The sequence below is a fragment of the Amphiprion ocellaris genome, chromosome 12 (genome assembly GCF_022539595.1).
Source record: "Amphiprion ocellaris isolate individual 3 ecotype Okinawa chromosome 12, ASM2253959v1, whole genome shotgun sequence".
Lineage (NCBI taxonomy): Eukaryota > Metazoa > Chordata > Actinopteri > Pomacentridae > Amphiprion > Amphiprion ocellaris.
In genome coordinates, this window is record NC_072777.1 from 25,145,764 (window position 1) to 25,161,117 (window position 15,354).

The 15,354-nt window shown below is 35.0% G+C and overlaps 1 protein-coding gene and 1 long non-coding RNA gene across 2 annotated transcripts in view; one reads left to right on the plus strand and one right to left on the minus strand.

Annotated features, from left to right (window-relative positions):
* LOC129350204 (uncharacterized) overlaps positions 1–13,158 on the minus strand; it is a 16,104-nt gene extending 2,946 nt beyond the window's left edge. Inside the window, exons 1-2 of the long non-coding RNA XR_008603547.1 lie at positions 12,951–13,158; positions 10,081–10,229 (exon numbers count right to left, since the gene is read on the minus strand). This is a non-coding gene — a long non-coding RNA (uncharacterized LOC129350204). The remainder of the gene's footprint in view (positions 1–10,080; positions 10,230–12,950) is intronic.
* lyrm2 (LYR motif containing 2) lies at positions 13,016–15,258 on the plus strand. Its single transcript, XM_023288751.3, has 3 exons — positions 13,016–13,141; positions 14,177–14,317; positions 14,875–15,258. Exons 1-3 carry the CDS (start codon positions 13,097–13,099, stop codon positions 14,953–14,955), a joined length of 267 nt encoding a protein of 88 aa, XP_023144519.1. The 5' UTR covers positions 13,016–13,096; the 3' UTR covers positions 14,956–15,258.
* Positions 15,259–15,354: the final 96 nt, after the last annotated feature.

Here is a 15,354-nt window from a genome sequence, read left to right on the forward strand (position 1 = left end):
CATGATGATTTTTTTTTTCAAAGAAAACCTTTCTGGAGTGTTTTTCACGGCCTCCTTTACATTATTTCATCATATGGCACGTTTTTACAACATGTTTGAAAAATGGCATTTTTTTTCGACATAGTATAGTAAGGCGTTTTTTTTGCGCCAAAATTCATGATGATTTTTTTTTCAAAGAAAACCTTTCTGGAGTGTTTTTCACGGCCTCCTTTACATTATTTCATCATATGGCACGTTTTTACAACATGTTTGAAAAATGGCATTTTTTTTCGACATAGTATAGTAAGGCGTTTTTTTTGCGCCAAAATTCATGATGATTTTTTTTTTCAAAGAAAACCTTTCTGGAGTGTTTTTCACGGCCTCCTTTACATTATTTCATCATATGGCACGTTTTTACAACATGTTTGAAAAATGGCATTTTTTTTCGACATAGTATAGTAAGGCGTTTTTTTTGCGCCAAAATTCATGATGATTTTTTTTTCAAAGAAAACCTTTCTGGAGTGTTTTTCACGGCCTCCTTTACATTATTTCATCATATGGCACGTTTTTACAACATGTTTGAAAAATGGCATTTTTTTTCGACATAGTATAGTAAGGCGTTTTTTTTGCGCCAAAATTCATGATGATTTTTTTTTCAAAGAAAACCTTTCTGGAGTGTTTTTCACGGCCTCCTTTACATTATTTCATCATATGGCACGTTTTTACAACATGTTTGAAAAATTGCATTTTTTTTTCGACATAGTATAGTAAGGCGTTTTTTTTGCGCCAAAATTCATGATGATTTTTTTTTCAAAGAAAACCTTTCTGGAGTGTTTTTCACGGCCTCCTTTACATTATTTCATCATATGGCACAGTTTTTACAACATGTTTGAAAAATGGCATTTTTTTTCGACATAGTATAGTAAGGCGTTTTTTTTGCGCCAAAATTCATGATGATTTTTTTTTCAAAGAAAACCTTCCTGGAGTGTTTTTCACGGCCTCCTTTACATTATTTCATCATATGGCACGTTTTTACAACATGTTTGAAAAATGGCATTTTTTTTCGACATAGTATAGTAAGGCGTTTTTTTTGCGCCAAAATTCATGATGATTTTTTTTTCAAAGAAAACCTTTCTGGAGTGTTTTTCACGGCCTCCTTTACATTATTTCATCATATGGCACGTTTTTACAACATGTTTGAAAAATGGCATTTTTTTTCGACATAGTATAGTAAGGCGTTTTTTTTGCGCCAAAATTCATGATGATTTTTTTTTCAAAGAAAACCTTTCTGGAGTGTTTTTCACGGCCTCCTTTACATTATTTCATCATATGGCACGTTTTTACAACATGTTTGAAAAATGGCATTTTTTTTCGACATAGTATAGTAAGGCGTTTTTTTTGCGCCAAAATTCATGATGATTTTTTTTTCAAAGAAAACCTTTCTGGAGTGTTTTTCACGGCCTCCTTTACATTATTTCATCATATGGCACTGTTTTTACAACATGTTTGAAAAATGGCATTTTTTTTCGACATAGTATAGTAAGGCGTTTTTTTTGCGCCAAAATTCATGATGATTTTTTTTTCAAAGAAAACCTTTCTGGAGTGTTTTTCACGGCCTCCTTTACATTATTTCATCATATGGCACGTTTTTACAACATGTTTGAAAAATGGCATTTTTTTTCGACATAGTATAGTAAGGCGTTTTTTTTGCGCCAAAATTCATGATGATTTTTTTTTCAAAGAAAACCTTTCTGGAGTGTTTTTCACGGCCTCCTTTACATTATTTCATCATATGGCACGTTTTTACAACATGTTTGAAAAATTGCATTTTTTTTCGACATAGTATAGTAAGGCGTTTTTTTGCGCCAAAATTCATGATGATTTTTTTTTCAAAGAAAACCTTTCTGGAGTGTTTTTCACGGCCTCCTTTACATTATTTCATCATATGGCATGTTTTTACAACATGTTTGAAAAATGGCATTTTTTTTCGACATAGTATAGTAAGGCGTTTTTTTTGCGCCAAAATTCATGATGATTTTTTTTTTCAAAGAAAACCTTTCTGGAGTGTTTTTCACGGCCTCCTTTACATTATTTCATCATATGGCACGTTTTTACAACATGTTTGAAAAATGGCATTTTTTTTTCGACATAGTATAGTAAGGCGTTTTTTTGCGCCAAAATTCATGATGATTTTTTTTTTCAAAGAAAACCTTTCTGGAGTGTTTTTCACGGCCTCCTTTACATTATTTCATCATATGGCACGTTTTTACAACATGTTGAAAAATGACATTTTTCGACATAGTATACTATGGCGTTTTTTTGCGCGAAAATTCATGAGGATTTATTTTTTCAAAGAAAACATTTCTGGAGTGTTTTTCACGGCCTACTTTACATTATTTCATCATATGGCACGTTTTTACAACATGTTGAAAATAGGCATTTTTTTTCGTCATAGTATACTATGGCGTTTTTTTGCGCCAAAATTCATGATGATTTTTTTTTCACAGAAAACCTTACCATATTGTTTTTCACAGCCTGATTTACATTATTTCATCATATGGCATGTTTTCATAACATGTTGACAAATGACATTTTTCGACATAGTATACTATGGCGTTTTTTTTGCGCGAAAATTCATGATGATTTATTTATCAAAGAAAAATTTTCTGGAGTGTTTTTCACAGCCTGCTGTACATTATTTCATCATATGGCATGTTTTCACAACATGTTGAAAATTTGCATTTTCAACGGCGAAAAAACGTCAGTTTAGTATGTGGTCAAAAATGGTGAAAAAACGTCATAGTATGTGGTCAAAAATGGTGAAAAAAAAGTCATAGTTCAGTATGTGTTCAAAAATGGCCAAAACACGTTATAGTTTAGTATATGGTCAAAAATTGTGAAAAAACGTCATAGTTTAGTATGTGGTCAAAAATGTCATCAAAACCTCTTAATTTAGTATGTGGTCAAAGATGTCAGGAAAATGTCATAGTTTAGTATGTGTTCAAAAATGGCCCAAAAACATCATAGTTTAGTATGTGGTCAACAATGTCACTAAAACGTCATAGTTTAGTTTGTGGTCAAAAATGTCACAAAAACCTAGTTTAGGTTGCGGTCAAAAATGTCACTAAAACGTCATAGTTTATTATGTGTTCAAAAAGGGCGAAAAAACGTCATAGTTTAGTATGTGGTAAAAATTACAAAAAAAAACGTCAGTTTAGTATGTGGTCAAAAATGGTGAAAAAATGTCATAGTTTAGTATGTGGTAAAAATTACAAAAAAAACGTCAGTTTAGTATGTGGTCAAAAATGGTGAAAAAATGTCATAGTTTAGTACATAGTAAATTATCACATTTTGGTAACATTTTTGGCCACATACTTAAACTATGACATTCAACAATGGTGAAAAAACGTCATCGTTTAGTAAGTGGTGAAAAATGGCGAAAAAGTGTCATGACATCAATTTTTTTTACAAACTGTACCATTAATTTATTTTTTACTTTCTATACTATGACGTTTTTTCCAAACTGTAATACAACAGTTTTTTTTTTTTTTTTGCATACGATGGCATTAAAAAAAAAAAAAAAATCTCACAAGATGTAATGCTTGTCTTGTTTTTCCAATATTTTATCTAATTTTTATTCTACTGATTATAATCCTGTCTTGGTTTGTTGCTTTCTATGTTGTCTTTGTGATAATATATAAAGTTTGCTTTCAAATGTGTAATGCACATGTGAAATGTATAAATAAAGTTGATTTTATTTGATTCTGTCTACTGGTATTTTTATAAACAAACTATACTGTAACATTTTTATAACATACTATGCTTTGAGTTTTTTACATACTATACCCTGGTATTTTTTCACATACTATATTATGGTAGTTTTTTTTATCATATATTTTACTATTAGCGCTTTTTATAACATACAATGTTATGGTATTTTTACACACTATATACTGATTTTATGATTTTAACCTCTGCTATAATGTGACATTTATTTGACAAACTACACTATGACAGTTTGTAAGCATTGTCCATTTTATTCATTTGTTTCTAACAGTTTTTCCTTGAATAATGACCAGAATGATGACTGAAATACCTCCTAAATCTCTCAACTCGTAAAAAAAAAATCCAACCAGAATTGCTCAAAGAATAGTTTCCTCTTAATGAACCGACTTCCTTCTGTTCTTCCGCAGTGGCAGGAGCAGCTCTGTTTGTAATTTGGATATTCATAGCTCAGGTAATTTTCCATTAAGTGTTTACATTGCTGTGTCTATCCGCTGCACACTTCAATTTAAAACAGCATGCATGACAGCTGCCCAGTGGTTTGTGTCTTCTCGCCGAGACACACATTTGACTGTGCACTTTTTCCACTCGCTGACCATGACCATGCAAACTCAGACAAATTAGTCTTTGAGTACCCTTTTTTTTTCACCCACACAAGTTTTAAAAGACAGCCTGCGCTGGAAAATGGAGAGAGGACTCAAAATGTTCTGTACCTGAATATATATATTTTTAAAAAAGAGCTTTCTAATAGAAGCTAATAGAAATAATGTCCTTTCTGTAAGTGGTTTGATGTACACAGAGGTTCAATAAACATTTATATGCTTCAGAATTAGGTTTGAGGTAAAGTTTTAAATGTGACAGTGAAAGAAATGTAGATTTTTCTAATTAGTCCTAACCAAAAGGAACAAAGACATTGGATATATGTGCATACATAAAACGGCTATCATTTTTAATATCTCAGTGTGGATGTAAATAAAATCTATGACCTGCAGACACTTTAGTATTCTTTGACTCTTTGTTCCAACTATTGAATCACAAAAAAAACACAATGTTGGAAGAATTCATTATAAAAAGGTGGAAAACACCAACACATTTGTTCAGTTTGGATATAAGCATGCTCAAGTCGTTAGTCAGCATTTCGGCCTCATACACAGTTTCATTTGTGCTGCATTTATGAAGCAAAAACAACAAAAATGCGACATTGTCTAAACACTTTGGGCCTGAGCTGTCTCATTGGCAGATAGCGTACATTATCCTTCTGATAAATGAGAAAATGTAATAATTACTATTGTCCAGACGCTGGACTCGCAGCTGATAAAATGGTGCCTCGGGGTTTATTCAACTATCTGCTGTGGCTATTGATGTGTTTTTTCTGGAAATGCCATCATATCCACGGTCGGAGAGTCATGCCACAGGGAGAAGAGAGGTAAAAACGGTTCTCACACGTTGTTAGGACACATTATCCATCTGGGTTGTGTTGACCTCCTGTCTGCTGCAGATAGGAACTTCGTCATTCAGAAACACATCATAGTGATGGTTTATTTTAAAGAATGCCACTTCTAAGGTCTAGAAAGGAGCAAAGATGGTGGCATTTTTACTTTTAAATTCATTTAAAATCAAACATTTAACTCTTTGAACCCCAAAACTCACTGGTGGATTTGAAAGGCATTATAACTTAACAGAATTGGTCAAATTATTCATTTTCTAGAGCCAAAAAGTCAAAAAACAAGCAGAATCATCAGATTTTCAACTTTATGCTGGTCCTCTGTGCTGCTTTTTCTAAATGTATATTTATTATTTGTATTTTTGTAGTTATTTATTTTGTATTTGTTGTTATTACTTCTATTTTACTGGGACTGAGAGAACAGCATTTTGCTTTTTATGCATTCAAATACACAGAAAATGATAATAAATTAATCTTGAATTATTCATTTATGATGTACTGCACAGTTGGGAAACTTCAATAAATCCAAGCTTTAAACAGTCCTTAAAATTTATCAAAAACAGACAATTTTTTGGGACCAGATTTTGTAAAACATTCAAAATTTGATGCTTTTTGCCTCAACTGTGAAGCTTGAAAACTTCAATACATGTAAGTTTAAAATAGTCACTTTAGTACTCATGTCTTATTAAAAATTCACCAAAAACAGACATTTTTTTTTCAAAAAAAATTCCAGAAAATTCAGTACTATTTGCCTCAGCTGTGAAACTTGAAAACTTCTGTAGATTTAAATTTAAAATTGCTACTTTATGCTACATGTCTAATTGAAAAATTTGCCAAAAATAGACCATTTTTCTAACCATATTCTGTAAAAAAAGCAAAAAAAAATGTGTGCTTTTTGCTGTAACGGTAAAGCCAGTAGTGATTCCACCACAAACAAATATAAGGTGACAAAAATTTATGGACTTTTTTAGCTGAATTGGATTGAACTGCAGGCTGTGTATAGACAAAATTCAAAGTCGCAAAATATTGAGTATATGATCATATTTCACCTTTTCTTTTGTTAAAAATTATGATGATGATTTAAAGCTTTTTAAAATGTTGTCTTCGTTGAATAAGTAATCAAAGAAATACAACTTTTTTTGTTTCTTTTTATTATTTGTATTTACTTTAACTTTGCCATACTGCCCAAAAGACCTTTTAGAGTTATTTCTACTTCTAGCCATGGTTGTTCTGCTTCCATAGAGGTGCAGGACTTTATATTGCAGTGAAAACAGTGAGTAAAAACGCTACACAAACAGAAACACCCAAACACATATTGGGGTTCAGAGGATTAAACACTGAGTGCAATATTTATCCAGTTATAAATCTCAAAATTCTGTTTCCAGGTTCCCATATTCAAAGTTTTAGTCGGTCAGACATCTCAAACGTTTAAAAAATGTCACCTTGAGCTCTAGAAATGTGTGTTGAGTGACTGTGCTGACTGTAATTGGCCTCTGCCTGGGCTTTAAGAAAAAAAAAAAAAACTCCAATCTTCAGTTGATTGTTAGGTGGAATTGCCATGAGCAACTAAAAAAGAAAAAAAAAGGCCATGTAGCTCTGTGGCCGCCTCTCACAATCAAAATTCAAGCAGCTCCTATGGTAAATGAAACACTGCCAAAAACTACAATTTACATATCATATGTGTTGGACTGTTGAATAGAAAGGGATAATGTATTCTTCCTCCTGCAACACTCTAATTTGTCATTATGACAACAGAGAGGAAAAGTGCACGATAAGGGCAATATCCTATTAAAAAGAGAAGGATCAAATGGGAAGAGAAAAAAAGAAAAAAAATCCTAGAGAAAGAACAAACTGAGAAAAATAGGGAAATCTGAGGCGCACATACAGAAACACATGCAGTGTATTTCAATATGCTTTCGGTGAGTAAGCAACACTTGGTGGACCTTGGAGAGAAAACTACATATTGCAGTTAAAATATGGAAATCAGCAGCATTTTTCCCTGGGAGATGACTTGAGAATAACCCACTCGAGAGAGAGAGAGAGAGAGAGAGAGAGAGAGAGAGAGAGGGAGAGCAAGGAAGGGGGAGGAAAGAAAAAAAATAAAAAGAAAAGCTTTGGCCATTTACATTATTTAACATGCAGCACAAGAGCAATCGCCAAAGAATGGGGTTTGCTAAAGAATCCACAAGGCTTTTTCACGGGGCGTCGCGAAGGAATATTGCGAATTCTCAGGCATGCGGTGAGAAACGCTTCACTTTGCATGCTGATTCGGCTGCTATACTATGACGTTTTTTGAGCAACATGCTATACTATGACGTTTTTTGGGCGACATGCTATACTATGACGTTTTTTGGACGACATGCTATACTATGACGTTTTTTGGACGACATGCTATACTATGACGTTTTTTGGATGACATGCATTACCATGACGTTTTTTGGACGACATGCTATACTATGACGTTTTTTGGACGACATGCTATACTATGACGTTTTTTGGACGACATGCTATACTATGACGTTTTTCGGGTGAAATGCTATACTATGAAATTTTTTCAGCGACATGCTATACTATGACATTTTTAGACCACAGGCTATGCTATGACGTTTTAAGAGCAACATGCTATACTATGACGTTTGTTGGACCAAAGGCTATATACTATGACGTTTTTAGAGCAACATGCTATACTGTGACGTTTTTTGGATCAAAGGCCGTACGATGACGTTATTGAAAGACATGCTATACTATGACGTTTTTTCGACAACATGCTATACTATGATATTTTGTTGAACGACATGCTATACTATGACGTTTTTAGAGCAACATGCTATACTATGATGTTTGTTGAACGACATACTACACTGTGACCCTTTTTTGGACCAAAGGCTATACTATGACGTTTTTTGGGCGACATGCTATACTATGACATTTCTTGGACCTAAGGCTATACTATGATGTTTTTAGAGTGACATGCTATACTATGACGTTTTTAGAGTGACATGCCATACTATGATGTTATTTGGGCGACATGCTATACTATGACGTTTTTTGGACCAAAGGCTATACTCTGACAATTTTAGAGCGACATACTATACTGTGACGTTTTTTGGACGACATGCTATACTCTGACGTTTTTAGAGCAACATGCTATACTATGACGTTTTTTGGGTGACATGCTATACTATGACGTTTTTAGAGCGACATGCTATACTATGAAGTTTTTCGAGCGACATGCTATACTATGACGTTTTTTGGGTGACATGCTATACTATGACATTTTGTTGAACGACATGCTATACTGTGACGTTTTTTGGGCGACATGCTAAACTATGACATTTTTAGAGTGACATGCTATACTATGACGTTTTTTGAGCGACATACTATACTATGACATTTTTAGAGCGACATGCTATACTATGACGTTTTTTGAACCAAAGGCTATATTAAGACGTTTTTAGAGCAAGATGCTATACTATGACGTTTTTTGAGCAACATGCTATACTGTGACGTTTTTTGAACCAAAGGCTATATTATGACGTTTTTAGACCACATGCTATACTATGACGTTTTTAGAGCAACATGCTATACTGTGACGTTTTTTGGATCAAAGGCTATACGATGACGTTATTGAAAGACATGCTATACTATGACGTTTTTAGAGCAACATGCTATACTATGATGTTTGCTGAACGACATACTACACTATGACCTTTTTTTGGACCAAAGGCTATACTATGACGTTTTTTGGGCGACATGCTATACTATGACGTTTTTAGAGTGACATGCTATACTATGATGTTTTTAGAGTGACATGCCATACTATGATGTTATTTGGGCGACATGCTAAACTATGACGTTTATTGGACCAAAGGCTATAATATGACGTTATTCGAGCGACATGCTATAATATGACGTTTTTCGAGCGATATGCTATACTATGACGTTTTTTGGACCAAAGGCTATACTGTGACAATTTTAGAGCGACATACTATACTATGACGTTTTTTGGACGACATGCTAAACTATGACATTTTTAGAGCGACATGCTATACTATGACGTTTTTTGAACCAAAGGCTATATTATGACGTTTTTAGAGCAAGATGCTATACTATGACGTTTTTTGAGCAACATGCTAAACTATGACAATTGTTGAGCGACATGCTATACTATAATGTTTTTTGGACCAAAGGCTATACTATGACAATTTTAGAGCGACATGCTATACTATGACGTTTTTTGGAGAACATGCTATGACGTTTTTTGGACAACCAGCTATACTATGACGTTTTCTGGAGCAAAGGCCATACGCTGACATTTTTAGAGCGACATGCTATACTATGACGTTCGTCGGGCGACACGCTATACTATAGGCTTTTTTAATTGACATACTACTATGACGTTTTTTTGTTTTAGTTTTTGTTGTTGTTTAGCAACATATAAGAATTTGAACAGTTTTAAAAATTACTATACTTTTACTTGTGCAATGAAGTATTATTCTATTGCATTTTTTAGACGACATATACTCTGATGTTTTCTTGAATAACATACTATTTTGACAATATACTGCACTATGACATTTTTTTGAACCACATATCATACATGACAATTTTAGGCAACATCCTATCATTCTGCGCTTTTTGAACCACATAATAATCTATAGGGTTTTTTTGGCCGACATGCCATACTATGAACTACAGGCCATACTATTTTATTCTTGAAAAGTATCCTATACTTTGACATTTTCTGAACTGCATCCTATACTATATTATACAGAGTGCTTAGGTTACATGTTGACTTATAATCTACATTTTTTTCAGTTTTGTTTTTTGACAGGATTACCACAGACCTGACCGTGAACACTGTTGACACCCACCCGAGGGAGATGCTGCCTAAGATCTCAAGGCTGCTTGGTCGTGGTATTTCTGGTCCTGCTCCAGAACGCCTTCATCAACTACGTCTTCTTTTGAAGAGGCCCTCAGATGCTGCAATCTCTGACCTTCAGGAGCAACTGCTACCTTCACTCTGTAACGAGACGGCAGTTATTTTAAAGACCCAGGTCCTGGCGGCTTTGAGTGAAAGTTTAACATACATCAAAACGGAACTACAGACAGTTAAATCTGAGCTGTCAGTCAGTATTTCAAACATCAAGTCCGACCTGGGTGTCCTAAAGCACACTGTGGGTGAAACGGAAACTTCACTCTCCACATCACCAACAACACTGTCACACTCCAAAGTAAGTGGTCAATAAATGTGAAGAATGTGAACAGCAGCAGCCTGTGAGCAGCGGAACGGATGTGATCAGAAAGAAGTCTTTTTTCTTTTCTTTCTGGTTGACGTGATGCTGTCAGATGCAGATGTTGGAGCTGATTCTGATCTTTCAGGATAAAAAGATGCTTTTCCTTCACAGACTTTTCAGGAAATTATTCTCAGGTTTTCTCTGCTATTTATATTTTTATTATCTGTGATTATTTCATTATTTCATTCTTGTAAAATAAAGTTTGAGGCATAAAGACTCATTTAGTTACTTTATTCCTGAAATCTTTGATGTAGCAGAACTAAACTTCCATTTTCCTTCTTGTACTTCTGATACTAGAACTAAACGTGTCTTCAACATGGATCATCTGGTTTTAATGAATCAGCAGCAACATCACAACAAGAAATGCAACAATTTTTTAACAAATTAATGAAACTGATGTCATTTAAAACTATCATCTTCAGCTGATGACAGGAAACAACACAAACATCGTTGGCTTGATGCTACATTTAGCTGCTAATCAGTACTGGTCAGCTAGCTCGGTTAGCATCGCTAATTCACTTTAAAGCTAATATTCACTGGATGCTAACTCTCTTCTCTGGTCAACACACACAAATAAACTCCACCAACTCCTGGAGTTCACTGCTCACATTATATCTGACTCTGAAGTTGAACATAGAGTTCATTAAAACCGGCACCGATCAGTAAATTATCATTTATTACCAACCAGCTGTCAGAGTCCTTCAGTGTCTGTTGGTCCAATTAGCCGAAGGACTGAATTATTGAACTGAAAACTGATTAAAACAAGACAACGGACGGTAAAACTGTCTGTGGAAAATGTGCTGCTGCTCCACCGATAAATACCAACAAACTGAAACAAACTTGGTGGAAGTGTTGCTTTTAGTGATTTTTTAATAAATAGCAAATATGAGGCTTTTATTTTTCTGGAAGTAAAAGGAAACTTTGCTTATCTGTAGTTTCGCTAACTTAACTTTAGCAGCACCTTAACCATGTTCTAACTGATAGATCTTTTTTTAAAACATTAAAATAGCTGCACTTCCTTTGTATATTTGGTCGTTTCTTATGTAGCTGCTGTTTCATTGCAATTATATTTTAATAATATCACTTTAAATACAGATAATTGAAAAGAAAAAAACTGGCTCTGAAATACTCAATGAACTATGTCATCTAGTGTTAAACTAAATAAGAATTCTTAATAATATAAAATGTTACTGACTGAGCTGTATTAATTAAATCGAGATTTTTCGAATTGAAAGAAACACATTGAAAGATTTCAGTCAATTAAACCTTAAATTCATTTACCTAAGAAAACCATCCTTTAATGTCTTACCTTAAAATGACCTAAATTTTTATAAAATATAGGTGCAAAGTAAAAGTTTCACACTAAAGATGAATCGTTGATGAACATTCAATTGCTCAGCAGATATTCAGGACTACTGACAACACAGAACCTTAACCTTACTGTTTTAATCACATTTAGGTTTTGTAAACGTAACATTAATGTGAACCAGCATCTCCATGAACAGTTTTATTACCTAAATGCACTACATTACAGTAACACAACACACTTCAGCTGTTTATATGAAACTCAACGCAAACATCGTTAGCTTAATGCTACGTTAGCTTTAATCAGGCTACAACTGAGCAGCTAGCTCGGTTAGCATCGCTAACATTAAAACTAATATTTACCGGATGCTAACTTTCTTCTCTGGTCAACACACACAGAAATAAACTCCACCAACATCTGGAGTGCATGGCACACATTACATCTGACACTAAAGCTGCATATAAAGTGCATTAAAAGCGGCACCGATACGAAAATAAACATTAATTTACCGAACTATCAGAGTCCTTTCAGTGTCTACTGGTAGAATCAGCCGAAGGAAGAAAACTGGTTAACACAAGCCAACGGGTGCCATTGGACCTGTCAATCATTCCAGACCGGACGGTCAATCAAGTAGTCCCGCCCCCTGGCTTCGCAAAAATTTAACGCTCTATAAAAAAAAATCAATATTGATTTATTTTAAGATCGGCCACCTGATCTCTCGTTTTGACCATGAAAGCTAACGAAAAAAAATATATACAGTCTATGCATCGTACTCTGTTTGGCTCCACACTTGCTGATGACCACTTCCGGTCTCAGAAAATTAAAAAACGGACCTTTTTTTGTTTGTCTCTTACTGATTTTACTTTTTTGTTATTCTAAATATAAAATGAAAATCAAATAATTTTTTTAAATTTCGTATATCCCTTTTTGATCATGAAAAGGAAAAACGGCTTGTATTTCAATTTTAATGGTATTTTAAAACAAAAATCAAATAACCACTCGGTTTTTGTTTTTCAATACCCGTTTCAGAACTGAAAATCCAATTGCCAAAATATACAAGGACCAAAAACAGGGGTGTAAGTTAGATACTTAATAATGACTCAGTTGTTCTATGAAATATCCCAGTAATGCAGCATCAGACCTCTGAACCTGAAGGTATCTGCAGCCGTTAGAGGCGCCTGTGCTGCGGTCCTCCGTCCACCGGGGGGAGACACACTGAATCAGACGCTGTCAGTGGCACCACAACTTCCGCCTCTCGTTTCAGGCTTGTTTCACGACCTGCCAGAGATGACGATGTCAAGGTTACCTACTACAGCGCTTTCTTTAAAACAGGTAAATACACACCGCAGCAAGGACAGTAGTGAACCGCTAAAACCCGAATTGTTGATAGGATAGCAGCTAGCGGTGTTAGCTTGGTAGCTAATATGCTAATGGCGGCTAATGTAGTGTTGCTAACTAGCACCTGTTCGTACGTCTGTGTTAGCAAACATTTGGGTCATTGGTTCCTCTTTAAAGTCGTATGCAAGTGTTTACAGCTATTATGATAATATTTACATAATCTTCAAAGACTTTTCTAACCATGTGTGTAAAATACATCTTATGTGCTGCACGAAAAATAAGATTTTAAACCATTTTCATTAGCGGCGACTTACCGGTAGCCAGTGGGCGGCCATGTTTGTTTTGGTCAAAAAACAGGCGAAACTTCAGAATAAAGTGGAGTTTTTAAAATGTTTTTAAGTGGACTGAATGTGTTTTCATCCATATGGATTGAAATGTCTTCGGGGAATCTAGAGATATCTTCTGAACAACGATATATGTTAATAAACTACCCTCTGGGGGTTTCAAACATCGCTGGTTGATTATGAATAAATCTAAAAGATACAGTTAAGCCTCAGATTATTCATACCCATGCCAACTTTGATTTATAATTAATGTCTTGTCAAAGCATCCTTTGCAGTCACAGAGAGCATTTAATTTGTTGTAGTGGCAATAAAAGTGCTGAGAGTGCTTACAGAGATAATTTTGGACATGGCATTTTTAAAAAACAGAAACGTGTATCACTTCTTTTACTGTCTTTTGTTACTTGATCCTGTCATTTCCAGCCAGAAGAAACCTATTTGCCAAATAAAAAGTTGTCATGGTTATGAACAATTTTGGGCTGAACTCTATAGGAGTGTGGAGATGTTGGTAGACCTCAAATCCAGGTGACACACACTGTAGATCACTGAATGTACATATAGAAATTCATAAGAAGGCGTTGTTCAAGCTATTCAGGGATTAAACTCACCTAAAATTGTGTGCTTCTATTGAAAGTTTTAGCTGCATAAAATACACCTGATTTAACATGTCATGATAATGTCTCCTCAGTTTCTACAGAGGCAGAAGGTTTTGGGGATTTACAGAAACATGCTGAAGACCATACGGCAGGTACCGGACGAGGCCGATAGGAAGTACCTGAGAGACTGGGCCAGAGGGGAGTTCAAGAGGAATAAGAACGCCACAGAACAGGTACAGAAAAAGTATGAATCCGTTTGGCTTTGAATTACAAAACCAGGTTACCAAGAACTGCCCTGCCATGTCTGAGTAAAGCATGTGACAAAACCGGAGCATGGGAATGAGAGTCTGAAGTGTGGCAGATATTTTTTCTTTGATTCAAAACGCTGCTCCTCACTGATTTTATGACTTTTTTGTCTAGAAAGTCCTTATAAATGGGAACCATATATGGTAACTTCATTGACATTGAATTTCAACATGAACATGAAAAATTTAGAAAAATGTCACAAAAGTAATAAAGTTTTATATCCTCCAATAACACTCTAGGGTTGAAATTTTGAATTTGAAAGTATTTCAATGAGTGCCCTTTAAAGGGTTAACAATGTCTAGACTGTATTTCTAATGAATTTATTGCGGTCTTCATTGAAAAAAAAAAAAAAACAGCTTTTCTTTCAAAAATAAGTGACCCCAACTTTTGAACGGTCATGATTGTGTAGGGACCTTGGATGTATTTTCCCAGAAGCTTCTGCTTTTGCCCACTGCTTCTGTCTTTCCTCTCATTCTTGCTTCAGGATGCCATCCGCATGATGATCACACAAGCCAACAACCATCTGGAGGAGCTGCAGAAGTCTCTGGCGTTGGCCAGAAGTTAACAAGCTGCTTGAGTCCCTGCTGTGGACTGATCTGGACTAGTTCTCAATGAACACCATCATGTGGTCTGTGTTGACTCTAAGTGCTGAGGTAACCTTGGAAACAGAGGCCCCTTTCACTGCTGGGACGGGTGTTTGGTTCGACTCCAGGATGGATGTTGGTGACCCGAAGGCAGCGTCCTGCGTGTTGTCCAGCAGAGTGGTGGAGATGGAGACCACTAGGGAGGCTGACTGAGCCCATCTGCCACATAAGTGTTGGCGCTTTATGCATATTTATAATAAGTATTAAAAAGAACTGAGAAACCACCGACAGAATGATCATTTTTTTAAAATACAAAATCTGTTTTCTGGCATCAAACAGAGTGCATTATTCGTATCCATGGAACAGCAATACAGCAGACA

Excerpts from the sequence above, each read along its gene's own strand:
- lyrm2 (XM_023288751.3), top strand. The coding sequence starts at position 13,097 with ATGACGATGTCAAGGTTACCTACTACAGCGCTTTCTTTAAAACAG. Across the intron at positions 13,142-14,176 it reads CAGCGCTTTCTTTAAAACAG|TTTCTACAGAGGCAGAAGGT; the intron begins GTAAATACACAC and ends ATGTCTCCTCAG. Across the intron at positions 14,318-14,874 it reads ATAAGAACGCCACAGAACAG|GATGCCATCCGCATGATGAT; the intron begins GTACAGAAAAAG and ends TTCTTGCTTCAG.